This window comes from Schistocerca gregaria, chromosome X (genome assembly GCF_023897955.1).
Source record: "Schistocerca gregaria isolate iqSchGreg1 chromosome X, iqSchGreg1.2, whole genome shotgun sequence".
NCBI lineage: Eukaryota > Metazoa > Arthropoda > Insecta > Orthoptera > Acrididae > Schistocerca > Schistocerca gregaria.
The window spans coordinates 678874042-678897433 of NC_064931.1; the positions used below are offsets into that span (position 1 = coordinate 678874042).

The 23392-nt window shown below is 39.2% G+C and overlaps 1 protein-coding gene across 1 annotated transcript in view; it reads right to left on the bottom strand.

The window, feature by feature from the left end:
• LOC126297744 (cullin-1-like) overlaps window positions 1–23392 on the bottom strand; it is a 212627-nt gene that overhangs the window by 54483 nt on the left and 134752 nt on the right. Inside the window, exons 11-12 of the mRNA XM_049988904.1 lie at window positions 19184–19333; window positions 9156–9274 (exon numbers count right to left, since the gene is read on the bottom strand). Of these exons, the coding sequence (XP_049844861.1) occupies window positions 9156–9274; window positions 19184–19333 (269 nt within the window). The remainder of the gene's footprint in view (window positions 1–9155; window positions 9275–19183; window positions 19334–23392) is intronic.

Genomic DNA, 23392 nt, shown 5'->3' on the forward strand with positions numbered 1-23392 from the left:
GCAGCCATTGAAATTGAGCATGTCACACTTAGCTGCATGTTGTGCCAGTGGATGGACAACTTCTTTTTCAGCAACAGTCTGGTGATGACCATTCATCCTGGTGGACAGCTGTTTGGTAGTCAAAGCTGTGCAGTGTTTGCAGCAGAGTTGGTATATGATGTAGCTGCTTCATACCTGGCCTGGCCTCTGATGGGGTACGACAAGCCTGGGAGAGGACTGGAGTGGTGCTGGGTGGGTGGATTGGGTGGGTCTTACGCCTTGGTCTAAGACAGTAGGCAGAGGGAGTGGCATAGGGATGGACTAGGCTGTTATGTAGGTTGGGTAGGCGACGTAATATGACTTTAGGAGGGGTGGGAAAGATATTGGGAAGGATGTCCCTCATTTCAATACATAATGATAGGTACCATAATCAAAGCCCTGGTTAAGGATATGTTGAGTTGTTCCAGTCCACGGCGATATTTGCTGATGAGGTAAAAGCTCCTTTGTGGATGATTCTTGGGGGCAGTGGGAGAATTGTGAGTGTGTGAGGATACAGCATGGAATACCTGTGTGTGGAGTTGGCTTAGGGAGTATTGCCTGTCTCTGAAAGCCTTGCTGTGGGATGGATGGCAGCTGTCAAAATGCAGGTACTGTTGGTGGTTAGAGGGGCTAATGTGGACATAGGTACAGATAGAACTGTCAGCGAGGTGGAGGTCAATGTGCAGGAAGGTGGCAGGTGGTGTACAGGAGGACCAGTTGAAGGGGATGGGAGAGAAGGTACTGAGGTTTTAAAAGAATGCAATAGGACATCTTTACCGTGACTTCAGATCATGGAGATATCATCATTGAACCTTAATCAGACTAGGGGGTGGGAGTTTTGGGAGGTGAGGAAGGATTTCTCCAGGTGCCCATAAACATGCTGGCATAAAAGGGTGTGGGGTGCCCTAACTGTGCTGCATATTTGTTTGTATACCTCCCCTTTGAAGGAAAGTTAGTTGTGAGTCATGATATAATTGTTAACATGTATAAGGTAAAAGGTGGTGGGTTTGGAGTTTGGAAGACATTGGGAGAGGTAGTTTTTGATAGCAGCAAGCCCATAAACATGAGGGATGTTTGTGTGTATACGGAGGTGACATCAACAATGATGAGTAGGGACCGAGGAGGTAAAAGGATGGGAATGGTGGAGAGTTGGTGAAGGAAGTGGTTAGTATCTATGATGTGAGAGGATAGGTTTTGAGCTATGTATTAGAGGTGTTGTTCAACAAGTGCAGAAATTCTTTCAGTAGGAATCCAGTAGCCAGCTTCAATATGATGTTCAGGATTGTTGAGTTTGTGGATTTTGGGGAGCATTTAGTATGTGGGAGTGCGGGGTGTTGTTAGGGAGAGGAGGGAAATGTTCTCGAGGGAGAGGTTCTGGGAACAGGCCTATGGATTTTGTTAGGGGTTGGGGGTTATGTTGGACTTCTGGGATGGAATCAATATGGCGCAGCCTGTAGGTGGAAGAGTCAGGCAGTTGGTGGAGGCCATCTGTCAGCTAGTCATTGTGACTGATTATGACAGTGGTGGTTCCTTTGCCTGCACGGAGGATGATTATGTCGGGATCTGTTTTCACATTATGTATCGCTGTCCTTTCTCCTTTGTGTGGTCAGTGTTCTCAGGAAGGGACCTGGGCAAGGATGGTGGGGTCAAGTTGAAGGTTATGAATTACTGCAAGGTGACCAGGGGGTGATTAGGTGGGGCAGAGGGAGGGTCACAGTTGGATGGTGATATGAACTGAAAGAATCAAAGTTCTGTGTTGGGATTTGGCTGGCTTTGATTAGCTCAGACTAGTCCAGGTCCATTGATGATATCTTCATGATCTGTACTCTCCTTCACAACAACAACACCTTTTCTCTCATCCCCTTCACTTGGTCCTCCTGTACCCCATGTGCCATCTTCCTGTATGTTGACCTCCACCTGTCTGATGGCTTCATCCACACCTATGTCCACCTTAAACCCACTAACCACCAACAGTACCTACATTTTGACTGTTGCCATCCCTCCCACACCAAAGAATCCCTCCCACACAGCCTACTCACCCATGGACAATGTATATGCAGTGACAAGAACTCCCTTGTCCAGTATGCTGAAGGTTTCATGAAGGCCTTCACTGACAGACAATATGTACTATACTTACTCCATAAACAGTTATCCACCCCATATCTTCATACTCTCCATGTCCTCCCACCACCCCAAAGGTTTATCTAGAAAGTAGCTTCCATCTTGTCACAACTGAACAGTGTCCTCCATTAGGACTTCATTTCTCATCATGCCCTGAAATGACGGACATCCTACTCAACATTCTCCACTTCCATCCATTCTAAGGGGTGTACCATTGCCCACTCAATCTACACAACAGTCTAGTCCATCCCTACGCCACTCCCACTCCCAATCCCTTGCCATGCGGATCATCTCCCTGGGGCAGATCAAGGTGCAAGACCTCCCCAATCCACCTAGACAGCACCTCCTACTCCAGTCCTGTCACAGGTTTTTCCTACCCCAATAAAGGCTGGGCACCTACTAAAAGCAGCCATGTTATGTATCAACTCTCCTGCAAACACTGCACAGCTTTTTATGTTGGCACGACTATCAACTAGCTGTCCACAAGGATGAATGGTCACTGCCAAACTGTTGCCACCAAGAACAAAGATGACCACCTGGTGGCACAACACGCAGCTGAACACAGCACGCTCAAGTCTCATAAACCCACACTACTACATCTATATTCATGCCATGAATCTACCTTAAAAAATTGGCATCTCCATGAAGGTACATTCTCACTCACTGTCAACAACTTATGGCCACAGAAATACCCATAGCAAAATCCTAGATAATGCAATGGTGTGTGCAACTGCCTTGTAAAGGATCTGATTCCTTAAGGGTGGCCAATACCATGCTGAGTTTGGGATTTACGTTTTTGAGATAATAAGTGCAAACATGATGACAAATCATATCTTCAGTAAATCAATATGTATTAGTAATCTGCTTATTCACACAACATTTTTTTTTTCCCTGAGAGTTTCAAGATTTGACGTTCAGCCAACTTCCTGTTATTTCTTGAGCATTTCCTTTCCAATCTTGTTTATGTTCAGAACTGCAACAGTTGTATCAATTACATTGTTAATAGAGGGCAGTGGACCACCATCAAGTTTTTCACTCTCAAAGTAAGCATGTAATGTGCAAACTATGTATGTTGACTCATCTCATATGGTAATCCTCCTGGACAAGAGAATGACACAAAACATTTCCAGTCATGACTTTCGACAAACTTCTTTCTGACATTGTTCAGTACTGCACAACAAATACAATAACAACACTGTAATCAGCAAGCTGCCTCAAACTGTCATATAGTGCAAGTGGGAAGTGTTGTGGTGGTAGGGTGAAAGTTTGGAATGGGCTCTACCCCCCCACCCACCCCATCCCCACTCCTTTGCCCCTTTCTGCCTTTCTGTTTCTGCTGTAGGTATCACTGTAATTTTAAGCAGACTATAATTTTGATAATTTCAGGAAGTGCTTGATGTAAATTCTAGCACCACAATTTTTCCTGTGCTTCCTACACATTATGTCAGCTACAATGTATCCTTGAGCAATTAAATTGTCAAATTGATTTTCTGTTAGCCATAGTTCTGAAACACATATCACATCTACTTCCTTAATGCTACAAAAATGTTCCAATTCTAATGGTTTATTTCTTATACAACAGATATTGACAAGCAGTAACACAGATATTTTATCACTGTTTTCCTCCCCAAGCGAACACTCATCTGACACGGTATATTCAAATAATACGTATTGTAATTGTCTAAGCTGGAACTGCTGAATTTTTGACTTCCATTAAAAATGCATTTTCATCATCATTCTTGGTTGTGATAGAAATCAGTACTGTTCCACCACATTGGAAGCTAAATTCTTGTCTCTCAAAGGTTTAAGGTGTTTAATACCTCACAACATGTTTGATGTCATGTGAACGACATATGAGATCTTATGATCAATGCCTTTCCCTATCTGTTGATGTGGAACCCATGTGCTGTATGAAATCATTTCCCTACTGTGCTTATATCAATGTATGTAGCATTTTTAAATTGCCTGCATACATTCTGCACAGCTTTATTTATCTCTTTTCACACAGGACTAATTATGTAGACCTTGATGATTGGGTAAAGAAAAGATGACCGCATTTTCATTTATGAATTTGTGCTGTCTGTGTTTAAGTGAAAGCACAAAATCTTTTGCATCGTTTTTTGCTGCACCCCTGCAAGAAAGACAGAAAAATCACTACTGTTTAGAACTTAATTTTTTTTGTAACTGACAACAGTTGCTGCCTTGAAATTTGCACCTGGTTTTACCATGCTGTTGATCTCATATCTACACATACTTTGCAGTTCGGAGGCAGCCAGTGTAAATGTCTATTTTACATGTATCTGTTGTAGGAGAATCACTGTTATTTGGTCTATAACCAATACAGGTACCTGTGGTGTCTTGAATCACATTTTCTATGTTGTTATTTTTGTCAATGAGAGATCTTGTCACATAGTTACACACTGTTCATTTTTTGCACAGCCCATATTAGAAAATATTTGAAAACAACTGCCATTTACTAAATTTCTACACACTACACAGCAATTTTCACTTTATATATGTTATATGACACTTCTGTCCATTTTTCTTAACTGTTTGAACTAACTTGTGGAAGATTTGCCTGATTTTGCTTCACTAGTGATTCAGTTGTTTCTTTCTGAAGTTTTGAGATACCCATTTTTAATTCATAAATAATGAGTTGCAAAGCTGAAATACATTCTTCCAGCTTCATAATTTCATCTTCACACTTTGTACAACTTACTTTTTCACTTCGCAAGACACGATTTTTCACAGTAGTACATTATGAGCTATCACACTGGCCACCTTCTCTTACAGGGTGTTTCAAAAATGACCGGTATATTTGAAACGGCAATAAGAACTAAACGAGCAGCGATAGAAATACACCGTTTTTTGCAATATGCTTGGGACAACAGTACATTTTCAGGTGGGCAAACTTTCGAAATTACAGTAGTTACAATTTTCAACAACACATGGCGCTGCAAGTAATGTGAAAGATATAGAAGACAACACAGTTTGTGGGTGCGCCATTCTGTACGTCGTCTTTCTGCTGTAAGCGTGTGCTGTTCACAACGTGCAAGTGTGCTGTGGACAACATGGTCTATTCCTTAGAACAGAGGATTTTTCTGGTGTTGGAATTCCACCGCCTAGAACACAGTGTTGTTGCAACAAGACGAAGTTTTCAATGGAGGTTTAATGTAACCAAAGGACCGAAAAGCGATACAATACAGGATCTGCTTGAAAAATTTCAATGGACTGGGAACGTGACGGATGAACATGCTGGAAAGGTAGGGCGACGTGCAGCTAGTGCAGCAGGTGATCCAACAGCGGCCTCGGGTTTCCGTTCGCCGTGTTGCAGCTGCGGTCCAAATGACGCCAATGTCCACGTATCGTCTCATGCGCCAGAGTTTACACCTCTATCCATATAAAATTCAAATGCGGCAACCCCTCAGTGTCGCTACCATTGCTGCATGAGAGACATTCACTAACGATATAGTGCACAGGATTGATGACGGCGATATGCAAGTGGGCAGCATTTGGTTTACTGATGAAGCTTATTTTTACCTGGATGGCTTCGTCAATAAACAGAACTGGCGCATATGGGGAACCGAAAAGCCCCATGTTGCAGTTCCATCGTCACTGCACCCTCAAAAAGTACTGGTCTGGGCCGCCATTTCTTCCAAAGGAATCATTGGCCCATTTTTCAGATCCGAAACGATTACTGCATCATGCTATCTGGACATTCTTCGTGAATTTGTGGCGGTACAAACTGCCTTAGACGACACTGCGAACACCTCGTGGTTTATGCAAGGTGGTGCCACATCGCACGGCCGACGTCTTTAATTTCCTGAATGAATATTTCGATGATCGTGTGACTGCTTTGGGCTATCCGAAACATACAGGAGGCTACGTGGATTGGCCTCCCTATTCGCCAGACATGAACCCCTGTGACTTCTTTCTGTGGGGACACTTGAAAGACCAGGTGTACTGCTAGAATCCAGAAACAATTAAACAGCTGAAGCAGTACATCTCATCTGCATGTGAAGCCATTCCGCCAGACACGTTGTCAAAGGTTTAGGGTAATTTCATTCAGAGACTACGCCATATTACTGCTACGCATGGTGGATATGTGGAAAATATCGTATTATAGAGTTTCCCAGACCACAGCGCCATCTGTTGTTGAAAATTGTAACTACTGTAATTTCGAAAGTTTGTCCGCCTGAAAATGTACTGTGGTCCCAAGCATATTGCAACAAACGGTGTATTTCTATCACTGCTCGTTTAGTTTTTATTGCCGTTTCAAATATACCGGTCATTTTTGAAACACCCTGTATATTTGTTTACAATATTAGTGTGTCACAACTGGAATCAGTCAACACATACAAACAGCTGGCTGTAACAATTTGTATGGATATGAAACGGAATAGTGACATAAGCTTGGTCATAGGTAAAAGAGGTGGCAGACTTTAGTTAATTGGCAGGATATTGGGAAAATTAAGTCAGTTTACAAAGTAAATTGTATACAGAACACTTGTGTCTGTCATTAAAGAATATTAGTCAAGTGTGAGGGATCCACACCACATGGAATTACCAGGAGATATTAAATATACTCTAAGAAGTGAAGCATAAATAGCCACAGGTTTGTTTGACTCATGGGAGAGTGTCAGACATACTGAAAAATCTGAATTGACAGACATTTATGACAGATGCCAGTTATCTCATGAAGGCTAACTTACAAAATTTCAAGAACTCTTACTAAGTGAAGAATCTAGAAATATACTTAAGCCACCTGCAGCTCTCTTCTATATGACACGTGAAGAAAGAGTAGACTAATTACGCTGTGTACAGAAGCATTTAAACAAGCATTCTTCCCTTGCTCCCTATATAATTGATAATTGGTCAACAGGAAAAACAAATGAAATAATAAATTTTACAAAAAAAGAAGAATCATAAAGCACTATTCAAAGCCAAACAAAAGGCAATAATTAAAAATAAATAAATGTAGGATGAAGGAGAAAGGATGAAACCTGCTAACAGCTGGTAAAAATGCATAAATTATGCAGAGAAAATGTGAAAGGAGGTGGTAAACAGCAATGACTTAAATTTCAGAAGAGCTTTGGCACCAAACTGGAAACCAGTATTTCAGCGTATACAAGAACTATGAACTGCTGAAAGGATGAAAGGCTGATCTGAAATCATAGAAGATGGTTAACTATGTATAAAAAGTGAATGTATCAGAAATGTTGAGAAAATTAATCATTTACAAGTAAAGGAGACCAAAAGGCAGAAGTGTTGGGTTTTTGACAGGCATACGCAGGGAAGAAAGAAAATTTGCTAGTTTTCAGAATCTTTCACGTGTCTAGCAATACCTTTTTTCTCACATTGGCAATTTAGTAAATGTGAAGCAATGACTGACACTAAGCACTCTTGAAGTTACGTACACGTGGAAGATATAAAAGCTGGCACACCAAAACAGGAGGAAGTATTATCCTCAAAGACGAAATATCTTGTAATGAAATAAAGTTTGGAAAAATTTTTACAGGGGAAAAGAAACCTCAGGAGAAAACAACTGTTCTGATAAGTAAGCACTTAACCTGAGGCAAAGAAGATGTCCCTCAAATTTTTTTGTATGGAACGTGTAATTGCATCAAATCCAATGGCAAATAACTATAGAAACAGCTTAATGGGCCATTTGGTGGCAGCTCTTTTCAGAAAGCTTGACTCAACGATGCTCGTGTTTTGGATACAGAAAGGAAAGACCTTAAAGAAACAAAACAGTACAAAATGAAATCTATAAGTCACTCCATACAATCCTTTTGAAATGAAATTGCTGCTGAATAAAATTTTAATGATTACCTGACAAATACACCAAAATAAATCATTTAGGAGTAGAGGAGACCGCTCACCAAAAGGCAGAAGTGTTGGGTTTTTGACAGGCACATGCAGGAACGAAAGAAAATTTGCTAGTTTTCAGAATGAATGCTGTAGAATGTCAGGGAGGTAGCAAAAGAGGATGGAAACTGGCTGGCTTCCACAAATTGATGATTTCTGTAGAGAGGGCATTATTTTATTACTAACTGTCAAAACATTTCTCATGAATAGTCACACTAAGGCATGCCTCTATACAGTTTAGTGTGGTTATTACACGGCCAGTAAGATCTAAGTTTTTAAGTGGAGTTTTTAGGCACTGTCAAACATAAGTCTTTTGTATTTGGAATGAGGACCACAAATTGCAGAACATAATACAACCAAAGCAAAGAGCAATACACTTGTTTACATCAGATATCATAAAAATTTCTTAAACACACTATTTATTACTCATTATTTTATAGGTTTACAACAAAAGATACATATCTGTTCAAGTGATGTTTTCACTGGGTGATCAAAAAGTCAGTATAAATTTGAAGAATGAATAAATCATGGACTAATGTAGATAGAGAGGTACAAATTGACACATATGCTTGGAATGACATGGGATTTTATTAGAACCAAAAATATACAAACGTTCAAAAAATGTCCGACAGATGGTGCTTCATCTAATCAGAATAGCAATAATTAGCACAACAAAGTAAGACAAAGCAAAGATGATGTTCTTTACAGGAAATGCAATATGTCCACCATCATTCCTCAAGAATAATGTTGTGAACAGCACTGTTAAGCATGTCCGGAGTTATGGTGAGGCATTGGTGTTGCATGTTGTCCTTCAGCATCCCTAGAGATGTCGGTCGATCACAATACACTTGCAACTTCAGGTAACCCCAAAGCCAATAATCGCACGGACTGAGGTCTGGGGACCTGGGAGGCCAAGCATGATGAAAGTGGCGGCTGAGCACACGAACATCACCAAATGACACGCAAGAGATCTTTCACGTGTCTAGCAATACCTTTTTTCTTCTTTTTCTAATAAAACCCCATGTTGTTCCAAGCATGTGTGCCAATTTTTACCTCTCTATCTACATTATTCCATGGTTTATTAAGTTTTCAAATTTATACTGACTTTTTGATCACCCAGTATAGCAATAGATGAATGAGAAACATACCTCCTTTTGAAGCAGTGTGTAACCAGTTCTCCGTTCGATACGTTGTACAACCAACAGAGTTTCCTACCACTGCGCTGGCTGTTATAGAACACTGTGAAAAGATGTACACTACGTACAAGCTGCAAAAATAGATAAAAATATCCTTCAAGTGGTTGCACTCAACAATCGCAACATTTGTTATTACAGTCTTGTTATTTAAAATGTTACAGATACCACAGAGTTTTTAAACAGGACCAGTGATAAAATAATACAGTTGAAATTTAATATATAATTTCTGTATGTTGGGAATCAAAGGTGAGGTATAATGAAACAAAACAGTGCCAGTGAAGAGAGAAAATGCTCATTCAGAACTCCAAGCATGAGGCACAGGTAACAGTTCCATGTTTTCAACAAAAAGTTGTAGATAGATATATTAGCAGCCGAAGACTTCTGGGATAAGAAGTCACCCTCATTATGCCAACAGCTTTCTCAAAGAGGGCAGAGGAGCAGGCACTCTCTTGTCCTAGGGGTGGGAAAATGCCCCTAAAGGCAGAAGAATCAGCAATGATCAATGGCATAAGAATGCAGAAGGCAATGGAAACCACTGCATTAAAGACACATAATTTGCATCCACAGAACAAGTGGCAGGTAATTGAAAAAGCATCACAATGATATCTCCATTGGCAAAAGATTCCAGAATAGTCCCCCATTCAGACCTCCAGGAGGGGATTGTCAAGGAGGAGGTGACCATGAGAAAAAGACTGGATAATCAACAAAAGGATAACTTTGTACGAGCTGGGGCATGCAATGTCAGAAGCTCGAATGTGGTAGGGAAATAGAAAATCTGAAAAGGGAAATGCAAAGGCTCAATCTAGATAAAGGAGGGGTCAGTGAAGTGAAATGGTAAGGAGAAAAGGATTTTTGGTCAGATGAGTATAGAGTAATATCAACAGCAGCAGAAAATGGTATGACGGGAGTAGGATTTGTTATGAATAGGGAGGTAGAGCTGGGAGTGTATTACTGTGACCACTTCAGTGATAGGATTGTCCTTATCAGAATTGGCAGCAAATCAACACCAACAATGATAGTTCAGGTATAAATGCCAACATCACAAGCTGAAGATGAAGAGATAGGATATTGAAAGGGTAATGCAATATGTGAAGGGAGATGAAAATCTAACAGTCTTGGGGGACTGGAATGCAGTTGTAGGGGAAAGAGTAGAAGAAAAGGTTACAGGAGAATATGGGCTTGGAACAAGGAATGGGAAAGGAGAAAGAATAACTGAGTTCTGTAATAAATTTCAGCTAGTAATAGTGAATACTCTTTTCAAGAATCACAAGAGGAGCAGGTATACTTGGAAAAGACCAGGTGATACGGGAAGATTTCAGTTAGATTACATCATGGTCAGACAGATATTCTGAAATCAAATAGTGGATTTAAGGCATATCTAGGAGCATATGTAGACTCAGATCAAAACATAGTAGTGATGAAAAGCAGGTTGAAGTTTAAGAGATTAGTCAGGAAGAATCAAAATGCAAAGAAATGTGATATGGAAGTATTAAGGAATGAGAAGATAAGCTTGAAGTTCTCTGAGACTATAGATACCAATAAGGAATAGCTCAGTTAGCATTACAGTTGAAGAGGAATGTACATCTCTAAAAAGGGCCAAGTTGGAAAGAAAAACATAGGTACAAAGACAGTAACTGCAAAAAAATAATAGGTAACAGAAGAACTGCTTCAGTTGATTGATGAAAGGAGGAAGTACAAAAATGTTCCGGGAAACTCAGGAATAAAGAAATATAAATCACTGAGGAATGAAATAAACAGGAAATGCAGGGTAGCTTAGATGAAATGGCTGCATGAAAAATGTGAAGAAATCGAAAAAGAAATGATTGTCGGAAGGACAGACTCAGCATACAGGAAAGACAATATAACCTTTGGTGACATTAAAAGCAAGGGTGGTAACATTAAGAGTGCAATGGCAATTCCAATGTTAAATGCAGAGGAGAGAGCAGATAGGTGGAAAGAATACATTGAAAGCCTCTATGGGGGGTAAGATTTGTGTGATGTGATAGAAGAAGAAACAGGAGTTGATTTAGAAGATATAGGGGATCCAGCATTAGAATCAGAATTTAAAAGAGCTTTGGAGGACTTAATATCAAATAAGGCAGAAAGGATAGATAACATTCCATCAGAATTTCTAAAATCTTTGGGGGAAGTGGCAACAAAATGACTATTCGTGTTGGTGTGTAGAATGTATGAGTCTGGTGACATACCATCTGACTTTTGGAAAAATATCATCCACATAATTCCAAAGACTGCAAGAGCTGACAAGTGTGAGAATTATCACACAATCAGCTTAACAACTCATGCATCCAAGTTTCTGACAAGAATAATACACAGAAGAATGGAAAAGAAAATTTCAGATGTATTAGATGACGTTCAGTTTGGCTTTAGGAAAGGTAAAGGCATGAGAGAGGCAATTCTGACATTGCAGTTGATAATGGAAGCAAGACTAAAGAGAAAGGAAGACACATTCATAGGATTTGTTGACCTGGAAAATGTGTTTGACAATGTAAAATGGTGCAAGATATTCGAAATTGTGAGAAAAATAGGGGTAAGCTATGAGACAAGTAATATACAATATGTACAAGAGCCAAGAGGAAATAATAAGAGTGGATGACCAAGAACGAAGTGTTCGGATTAAAAAAGGTGTAAGACAGAGATGTAGTCTTTCACCGCTACTGTTCAATCTGCACACTGAAGAGGCAATGGTGGAAATGAAAGGTTCAGGACTAGAATTAAAATTCAAGGTGAAAGGATATCAACAATATGATTCGCTGATGACAGTGTTATCCTGAGTGAAAGTGAAGAAGAATTACATGATCTGCTGAACAGAATGATGAGTACAGAGTATGGATTGAGAGTAAACTGAAGAAAGACAAAGGTAATTAGAAGTAGTAGAAATGAGAACAGTGAGAAATTTAACATCAGAATTGATGGTCATGAAGTAGATGAAATTAAGGAATTCTGCTACTTAGGCATTAACATAACCAGTGACGGGCAGAGGAAAGAGGATGTCAAAAGAAGGCTAGCAATGGCAAAATCGGCATTCCTGGCCTAGAAAGTCTATTAATATCAAACACAGGCCTTAATTTGAGGAAGAAATTTCTGAGAATGTATGTCTGGATTCAGCATTGTACGGTAGTGAACTGTGTACTATGGGAAAACCGGAACAGAAGAGAATTGAAGCATTTGAGATGTGGTGCTGTATACATGAATGTTGAAAATCAGGTGGACTGACAAGATAAGGATTGAGGAGGTCTGCTCAGAAGCGAAGAGGAAAGGAATATGTGGAAAACATTGATAAGGAAAAGGGACAGGATGATAGTCTGTTAAGACCTCAGAGAATGACTTCCATGGTACTAGAGGTGGCTAAAGAGGGCAAAAACTGTAAAGGAAGACAGAGATTGGAATACATCCAGCAAAAGATTTAGGACGTAGGTTGCAAGGACTACTCTGAGATGAAGAGGTTGGCACAGGAGAGGAATTATTGGCAGGCCACATCAAACCAGTCAGAAGACTGGTGGGGAAAAAAAAGAAAAGCAAAGGAAAGGAAAAAGAAAACTGTTGATTTTCCATGTTATTTTTTTGTCAAATTAGTGTCATTTTTCAACAATTTCATTGTTAATTTTTAATGGCTTATTTTCAAGTATGTTATTCATTTGGGTTGTATTTTATCATTTTTCAATGTTATGGTCAAAATAATAGTAATTCCATGTGACTCAACAGCTTGGTCAAGTCTTTTAATTGGATGCTGCTTCAGTGACTTTGGCATCCCTAACCTACCACACCAATCCTACCAGGGAAAGGGGTCCTACAGTTTGATCCAAACCATGTGTCATTCCTGGTGAACCTACACTTTATTGAGAGGTACATGCTAGGTTAAACACAGACTGAAATATTCTGTGGTCCAACCCGGATTCAGTCCTGTGAGCTTTCGCTTTCCAGGCATGCACTTTATTATTTGACCCCCTCTCCCAGGTGCAAAATGTTCATATACCAATTATTGTAGTGTACAACAATCAGCTGCAGATAACGTTTATTGTATATCTATATTTCCATCCCTGTGTGGACATCTTCAGTGCAGTAAATGTAAGTTAAAGCATTAAAACCACACACACACACACTCACTCACACACACACTACCAACTGGACTATTCATACCAAAGGCTGAGTTAACATGGAAGATGGTCACACAGTCACCAAATTCTGGATATGCAATAAAAATTATTTGTGACTGATAGCTCCACCCTTTACTACTTGAAATAAACATAGCTTCTGGGCACATCTCCTTCCCCATGGAACCAAACCTTATGTGTGTTGTGACTCGCCGATCATTCAAAGTGCTGCCTCGCAATTACGCACGTCGTCTACATGTGGCGCTGTCTGCCAGCCATGCAACAGCCGTGCCACCTAAGCGGCCAGCCAGCCAGCGGCCACTAGACTTGGAATCAGTGCTCATTCGAATGTTACCGTGCTCACATGTCGTGCTTTGTCAACTTACTCAGTGACTTAAATGTGTTGTGTCATTTTGAAATATATGTCTTCAACTTGATGTTATAACAATTGGTGACGAGGGAGTGGATTTTTCCTTTTCATGGTTGACCCACAGGTTTCCATGGCTACTGTCGAGCAACTGTTGCAAGGTCTCATTGAACAGCAAACGCTTCTAACATCGGCGATTCGCGATTTCATCATGGCATCAAATGCGGGACATTTCTCATCATTGTCTATACCTCCTTTTCCTCCTTACGATGAGACGGCGGAAGACTGCTCTGATTACGAAAAATGTCTTCGACAGCACTTCTTGGCATTTCATGTCACGGATGAACAAACATGTAAGTCTCTGTTCCTTTAATGGATTTCATCTCAGATGTATTGGTTGTTGTCGCAATTGGCTCCTTTGAAAGATCCTGCGTCTTATCCTTTGCTGAAATGTGCTCACTTCTGTCTGTCTATTTTCACAAGTAAACGCATGTGGTAACCTCTCGTGTTGCCTTTTATTGTTATCAAAAATAACCACACCAATCCTATCACACTTGGGCTGCTGAACTTCATGGCCTCAGTCGAAAGTGTCAATTTGTTACTGACGTTCACAAAGAATCCTATGCCGATTCCATGGTACGGGATGCTATTATCCGGTTGGCGCCCGACAAAGAAGTTCGGCAACATGCCCTTCAGTTGGCAAATCCAACTCTAGATGAAGTCCTATCCATCGCTCATGTCTCCTGTTATATCAACTGGACTTGCCAGAACGTGCAGATGGTGCACGGGGCCCCAGCCGATTCGACCCCTACGTCTCCGGTCATCTCGACCCGGTATCATCGGGGACTCTTCCATCCATATGGAAAGCCTCCTCCTCGAGACTTTACGGCCAGTCAAACAACACCTGAGGATGTTAGCAATCTACAGGCCACCTCCATCAAGACCAGTGCAAAAATTTCAAAGGGGCGAAAAGTGTTGTGACTCGCTGATCATTCAAAGTGCCGCCACGCAATTACGTGCCTCATCTACATGCGGCGCTGTCTGCCAGCCATGCAGCAACCTCGCCACCTAAGCCAGTGGCTGCTAGACTTGGACTCGGTGCTCATTCAAATGTTACCATGTTCACATGTCTTGCTTTGTCAACTTGCTCAGTGACTTAAATGTGTTGTGTCATTTCAAAATATATGTGTTCAACTTGGCGTTATAACAATGTGCATATACTTACAAATTACTTTGCATTTATTGTCACAACACATCACATTTATTTCAATTATTGGAAAAAAAAACATTTGTGTTGAACCTATTAAACCTAATCAATCAAGCACTATTGAAAACATTTAAAAGGAAAGCAGTCTCATAACTTCCAAGTTCTCTTGAGACACGTTAGCCAATACTTCATGACAGTGTGAAAACACCAGCTAGGGGTCCATATTTGAAGATGGAAGACAAACTACCTTCAGTACAACAGCAGCCAATTGACATTGTTTATATTTTCTGGTTGCGTGGAAAGTTGCTTTCCAGTAGACTCTGAAGAGATTTGAAAAACACTATACTGCTGAAAACTGCCATTCCAGATATAAATAACGAGCCATGTCAACAGTAAAAGAGTTCACTATCACCCTAGAATTAAGACAAGAACCTAGGACTGTGAACACAGACTTGCAAGGATCTGTGGCTGTAAAAGTTGGCAGCCTAGTTTGACATTGGAATGCAGTGTGTTTCAATGTTTCCTTCACTTCTGCCTGAAGTATTTCTTTCTTCATGTTTTTCAGAAGTTTGCTGGTTTTATCACAAATATTTCCATTTCCCACAATAATGAATCCATCTCCAAGCCATTGTAACTTGGAAGGAAGGAAGATTAGCATTTAATGTCCCATTGACATCAAGATAATTAGAAGTGGATTTTTAGCTGGGAAAAGATATAAAAATTTTATCCAGTGACATCACATTTCCTGGCACTTTTGCACAAGAAACTGTACCAGAAATGACATGTTTTTGGGAGATCTTAATCTAGTGCATCAATTAAATTGCATATTTTCATAGGGCACATCTATGAATATGAATACTGCCAAACGCAATACTATTTCGCAAACACATAAATCAAGATGGAGCCTGCTCGATTTAATTTTATCAGCCAATAACAGCACAGGGCAGGCAATGTCACACAAATGCATTTCTGGTGATACAAAACAACAATGAGAATGCTTATTTCAATATATACTCAATATTAGTTTTACTGGAGTGAAGTTTGTGGTGACAGCCTGATCTATAGTGTAGCCTAAGGTTTCACTGGCTGATAGAAACGAAGCGAATCAGGCAGGTGCCATGCTAATTTACATGTTTGCAAAGTTTAATTTCCATATTTCGTTCTTTTCACATTTATTTGCACCCTACAAAAATTAACAGTTTAATTGCTGCACCACCTAAGATCTCCCTAGAACACTTTATTTTTTGGTGCAGTTTGTTGTACAGAATAGTCAGCAAATGTGATACCAGTGGGTAGAACTGTTACCAGAATGGGGTTTGTGAGGATTAGGGTTTCTCCATCTCATGTCACAGCTAGGGCATCAGCTCTTTGCAAAGGAAATGAATTAACATTTTAAGGTTATGTACATGGGGGAGAGTGTTGTACCTGCAGGACAGTATACATAGGAGCACATGATGATGTTTCCTGGTGGGTGTGTGGCTAGTGTCTAGTGACTGATCCTTGAATCAGATCAAGGGATGTGCACCATAAACTGCCACAAGCAGTTTCCAGTATTTTCTACTGTTTTTTTTATTGTGAGACATGAGGTTGTGTTTTGTTAAGGACTTGTAAATATTGTGAGCTCTAGGTATTTAAGTGGTTTATAATATATTAAAGTTATCTGGAGAGTAGAGAGTTTATGGCAAGTAAAATTCTGTATATTTTTAAAACAAGTTACCTAACATGTGGATGGTTAACCCATACTTCATCAATCATACACCTTTTTATACATTGAAACAGGTTGCTTTACCATGAAGCATGTAATATTTGGAAGTGAACTGAGTTTCTTTAATGTCTTAACAATTTTTCCTGTCTTGAAAATGGAAATTTTTGTTAGTTGCCAATAGCTTCTTTTTTTTTTTTTTTTAAAAAAAGTAACTTCTAACTGGGTATTGATACTTCTTCTTTTTAATTTGATTTCATTTACTAACTACTGGTGTGTTGTGCAGTAATAATGTTACACACAGGCTATAAAATGCAGTATTTACAAGATTTTTTAAAATTGCAACACTTTTAAATTTGAGTAGTATACAGTATGCTCTCATTTCAAAATGGAGTAAGGAAATATATCAAAATTTTTACAGGGCTAAAGTCTGAAAAGTGTTCCATGGTACAACACTCTCCCCTACCTCAACCTTGAGAAAAAGTTAATCACTAATTTCAGCATTAGATAACTATAATTTATAATGTTTGGTACCTGCTGCCTTCAGATTATCAACATTTTTACATAGGAATGAAGAAAATGCCAAGTTTTACTACATTTCACAAAACAGCCTATTTTGCATAACATTGTCAAAAACCTCCACCTCAGTATTATTTGTCGTGTTATTGTTAACACCAAATTTTCTTGTTTGTAGTTCTAGAGAATCCATCTCTATGTAAATACATGTAGAATGGAGCTGACAAGGCAGGACATATGCAAAATAACTACAAAATGAGGTACCAAAAACAAAGGTACCAAATAAATATAAATAGAAATGCAATGGTGTGAAATACAGTTTGATAAAATAAATATAGAAATTTTGTAGACAAAGGTAAGGAATAGTGAGGGGTCTCTAAAATCGAATGTGGAGGAAAAGAAGAAAGCAGAAAAAGTTGAAGAAATCAAAAGTAAAGTCACACCAAACAATGTAAGCTCTACAAATTTTGTAAACTTTAGAAAAGACTGTACAGGAAGAGCAAGCATCCAGTTTTCTGCTAACATGATTCAGAGCACATTTAGCAATATGATATAATGTATTTCTGGTGCATTTAGTGAACAGAGCCTCTACGTTAATGTTGGACTTATTTATGGGCACATTTTTGGCACATAGATGTGTAGTAAAACCATAATTTAGTTCCAAGAGTGCTTCAGTCTTGCAATGTATGTCCCAAACAATAAGTAAAAGAAAATACCAAAAAACTGAGAGAGCTGTGAGACATTTTAAAAAGGAATTAAAAATCAGGGAGATTGATAAAAACTGAGATTTGCTCATGACATTGTAATTATATCAGAGGCAGAAAAGTACTTGGGGAGAGCCATTGAATGGAATGAATAATTTCTTTAAAGGAGGTTGTAAGATGAGTATTAACAAAAGGAAAACAACAATGGAATATAGCAGAATTAAATCTGGGTTATACCAAGGGAATTATATCAGGAATTGAGACACTGTAGTAAATGAGTTTAGCTGTGTTAGTAAGTCTTTTCTGAAGGTATTTGGAGCGTGGCCTTGTACAGAAGAGAAATGTGGACAGTAAGCAGTGCATGTGGTTCTACAGCAGAATGCTGACTATTAGACAGGTAGACTGAATAACTAATGAGGTGGTACTACTGAATCAAACTGAGCTAAAAGGAAATTTATGGCACAATTTGACTAAAATAAAGGTTTGATTAATAAAACACATCCTGAGGCATTAAAGAATAGTCAGTTTGGTAATGGAGGGAGGTTTGGAGGTTAAAAATTGTAAAGGGAGAAAAGCAAAGTACAGCAAGCAGGTTCAAATGGATGTGGGTTGCAGTAATTATTCAGAAATGATTAATGGGCTTGGACAGGATAAACAGTCATAAAGAACTGCATCAAACCAGTCTTTGGACTGAAAACAATCACCACCACAAACAACAACAACAACAAAAAATCAAAAGTAACATTTTCCAATTATTTTGACACACCTACTTTATGACTGAACCTTCAGGGACCCACACCTGTGTGTCACAGTGGTTGTAATCATGCTATGTTGAAAAAAATGAACTCATATTACTTCTTCTTCTTCTTGTGCCTTAGTCATGCATCAGCACAGGGTTGGCATGGATAGAATGGGTTTGGCATGGTTAGTTGAAGGGGTGGCTAAATGCCCCTCCTGTCATCTGTTACTACCCAGGGATGGAATATGTGTACTCCAACTGTTTGCATGTAGTATAATTCATGTGAAAGTGAATGAAAGTTTACTAAATGTTTGCAAATCATGTAACTGATGCAGAAATTGGGAATCAGCTTGGTATTCACTCAGTCACATGTGGGAAATTGCTTAGAAACCACATCCACGTTGGACAGCACTCTGACCCTCGCCATTAAGCTGCTGGGTGGATTCAGTCTCCAGGGCCAGTGCTTCTCACCATCCAGAAAGCAGTGCTTTAACATGTATGACTATCTGGATAGGTAACTGAACTCATATCACAGCTAGCAATTTATGCAATATATGTTTCAGGAACTGTCTTGAAACACACACACAAAGGCCTGTTACAAAAGCAAGCATGCTATTTCAGAGTAATACTTACTTCTTTGGGTATTGTAAATCCTTGTGGCTGCTGAAATGGCCAAGAACCAGATGACAGTACTTGGATACTGAAATCTATGGTCATTGGCTTACATGAATTATTCAGATATGTTCTGAATGCCTCATTCAGGTTTTTAGAAACACCAAGGTCCTGGTGAACAAGAACAACTGCTTTATACAGTGTATAAAAGTATAAGGTGCTAAGGAAATTTCATTTGATTCCACAATTTTTATATTTTTGAAAGGATAGTAATTGAGCTGCTCGGGGGAACAAAATGATGAGTGCCAAAATGACAGTTTCAAGATACAGCACTTCTAAAGTTTCAATTGATCTGCAAACCTGAATAATTTTTTTTGAACAGTCCTTTTATTCTGTAGTGATTCTAACATCTATCTTACTTACTATCTTATTACATTACTGTACACCATTAACAACACATAGTGATAGAACATTACATATTAAATTTTACAGTAAATCTTCAACACTTTACTGAAACTGCAAAATCACTTGTCACTCTCATTACTAATGTCTTTTTCATCTAAAACTGTTGGTTTTAGTAACAGGAAAAATCCATTGTGGACAGGTGATATGTAATTTAGGAGCGAGAGGATGTCAGCAAACTTCCTTCTTTTCAATAAGCCTTGGCCCCTTGTATTTAAGTCGAAGCGTAGGAACTGGTCCTTGCCTTCCACGTTTCCTAACGTTTATTTCATGCCAAATGTCATGACAAAATGTCTCGCTGATGAATAAAGATGATGGATATTTGGAGGTCACCTTCCACCTACATATTTTCCTTAGGTTGATATCTCGATCATCAACTGTCTTCTTTCTGAAGACAAACGCTTCTTTAGAGTTTCGTATTTGATAGAAATCATCTCTTTCCATATTGCATGCCAGCCGACTTCTTGATGATCTCGCACCACCTATCTGGACTGTACACATCTTGTACTTGTCGGCGAACGTAATTTTCAATTGTACTTCAGGAACATAATGGTATGTACATGCACTTACCATTATGTTCGTGAAACGAACTAAAGACAGTATATTTACAAAATAACATACCTCTAAGTCATCTGAATCGTGAGGAATGTATTCTGGATCCCTCTCGAAGATATTAGTATCATTGGAAGTATATTCTTCGACTTATGCCATGTTCACTGTTGCCATAATCTCAGAGATGTTTTTACTTGCCGCAATTCTCTCTGTCACTTACCATTATGTTTCCGCAACAGACGGACAGTGGCACTTACCATTAAGCTCCTCCCTGACATCTGTTGAATGCATTTGGAACTACTAGTAAGTTTACTGCATTGTGCATCCTACAGGTGGTGTCATTAGCCATCTACTGCAAAATACACGTTGATGGCGCTTACCATTGTGTTCCCCCGAGCAGCTCAATTATAGAAAGAAAGGTTATTAACAGAGTTGTATACACAGCAAAGATGCTTTCAAAATTGCATTTAATTTTATTATAGTTTTAGGCAAAAAACTGTAGGTAAAAATAGTGCTGGATATCAGTTGTAACAAGAATAAAATCTACTGCTGTATAGAATAAAGCAACTGGTGGGTCCCACAGAATAGAGGGAAACATTCCATGTGGGAAAAATATATCTAAAAACAAAGATGATGTGACTTACCAAACATAAGGACTGGCAGGTTGATAGACACACAAACAAACACAAACATACACACAAAATTCAAGCTTTCGCAACTAATGGTTGCTTCATCAGGAAAGAGGGAAGGAGAGGGAAAGACAAAAGGATGTGGGTTTTAAGAGAGAAGGTAATCAGACATTTTCACTTGTGTCTGTGTATGTGCGGATGGATATGTGTGTGTGTGTGTGTGTGTGTGTGTGTGTGTGTGTGTGTGTGTGTGTGTGTGTGTGTGTGTGCGAGTGTATACCTGTCCTTTCTTCCCCCTAAGGTAAGTCTTTCCACTCCCGGGATTGGAATGACTCCTTACCCTCTCCCTTAAAACCCACATTCTTTCGTCTTTCCCTCTCCTTCCCTCTTTCCTGATGAAGCAACATTAGCTGCAAAAGCTTGAATTTTGTGTGAATGTTTGTGTTTGTTTGTGTGTCTATCAACCTGTCAGCACTTTTGTTTGGTAAGTCACACAGTAATAGCTAATCATTGACAACTTTTGTACCATGGGACCACAGGTAACATACCAAAACAAATGATAAATGTGACAACAAGAAGAATAATCTTTCATCTTCAGTTTCCATCACCATTGCTCTATCCCGGCTTACAAAATGCTTCTCACTGCTGTTGAGCCACTTCATTTTCTTGCCGAGCCAACAGATCTATAAAGATAAATAGCCTGATTTCTTGTAGAGTTGCAGTTAATCTGTTATGCAAGAAAATGCTCTTTTGACAATTATCACGGAAATATTATGACAAGAATGATCAGCCAATAACCACCTTATTCAATGCTGATGTATTGTCCTCAGCTGTTTCAAGGAATTACAATCAGTAACTTGAAAAGTACCAATTTTGTACACAACAGAAGTAAGCACTACAAGGGTGAAGATCTGTTGGATTTTCTGAGAGTAGCTGCTAATGAAAAACATTTTGTTGCCACCTACAGACTAATTGTATTATATTAATCATTTTTGTAATGAATGCAGTCAAAATGTTGTTTGTTCCATCATATGTTACTCAATGTATCTTTCAAATCACAACAGAAATTTTCTGCTGGAAACACAGATAATCACAGCAGTGTCTGTCACCATACTTCAGAACAGTAATTGTTGTAATGTCAATTTTCAGCACCACACAGAGCCCAAAATTATTCTCAGATGCTTGTGTAGATCAAAATTCCAAACATATAATGCAAGAGTCTCATAAGTATCATATTTTGAACTTACTGGAGTTATCAGACAATTCTTATTGGGAAGTTAATGATCTCTAAGGAAACTATAATCAAATAGTGATAGAGAAAATAAAATAATGCTCTGAAATGAGGCCCATCCATGCTGCTGTTTTCCATAAACAATCCCCCAGGCTTTCCATCCCTCCATCAACCACCACAAAACCCTGGTCAGGCCCTTTGACACCTCATCATAGTAATTTTTTACCAAAGGTTCTAATGACAATAAAAACTCCAAATCTACATACTTGAATATCGATTGATTAATTCTTCTCAGGTTATCAGCCAAGTGGTGGCATTGTCTTGTCGCAACGTTTCGATGGGTTTCATACCCACCATCTTCTGGCCACTTCGCCAGAAGATGATTGGTATGAAACTCATCGAAACGTTGCGACAAGATGATGCCACTACTCGGCTGATAACCCGAGAAGAATTCATCACTGGAATACGCCAAGAAAGACTGCAATCACATATACTTGAATATCATTGCTAAAAAATTACCTAATTCACACTGTTGGGTGGCTTGCGGAGTATGAATGTAGAAGGTAAATGTATGAGCACTCACGTCAGGTATAATTTAATTACAACTGTTGTCCAGCTATGTATTTACGCAATTATGAAAACGGCTTCAGTTTCCTGTTAACAATTCCTATCAAAGTGATTTTCCATTACATTCTTCTTGTCCTCCTGATATTTTCCAATGTCTAACTCCATTTTCACCACTCTCACTTAATTTAATGGTTTCCCTCACTTCTTCACTGTTTGTAAAGTATCTTAGTGCCAACCTCCCCTCTTCCTCTTCAGTTTTACAATTTTTATCAACAACTTACTTTCCTATGGTGCTTCTCCACCATCTGATTATGTCCTTTTCCTCTATTGGTGTTCATTTTTATGTCCACTATGTTTTTATCCTCAGTCTGTCCTACCTTAGGTCCAGCTTGTTAACTGCATTTTATGCCACCTATCATCTCTCAGGTTCACATACCTTAACTATAATTAATATTTCACCTTATAATCCCATTCTGCTGTGTATTCACACACATGGGGTTCTGTATGATTTTCCTACTCAGTCGCTACATAATCTCATTTCCTCCAATCAATTGCCGGCCGAAGTGGCCGGGCGGTTCTAGGCGTTACAGTCTGGAATCATGCGACCGCTACGGTCGCAGGTTCGAATCCTGCCTCGGGCATGGATGTGCATGATGTCCTTAGGTTAGTTAGGTTTAAGTAGTTCTAGGGGACTGATGACCTCAGAAGTTAAGTCCCATAGTGCTCAGATCCATTTGAACCATTTTGAACCTCCAATCAATTCCTCTGTTCTGTCAGATTAAGAAATCT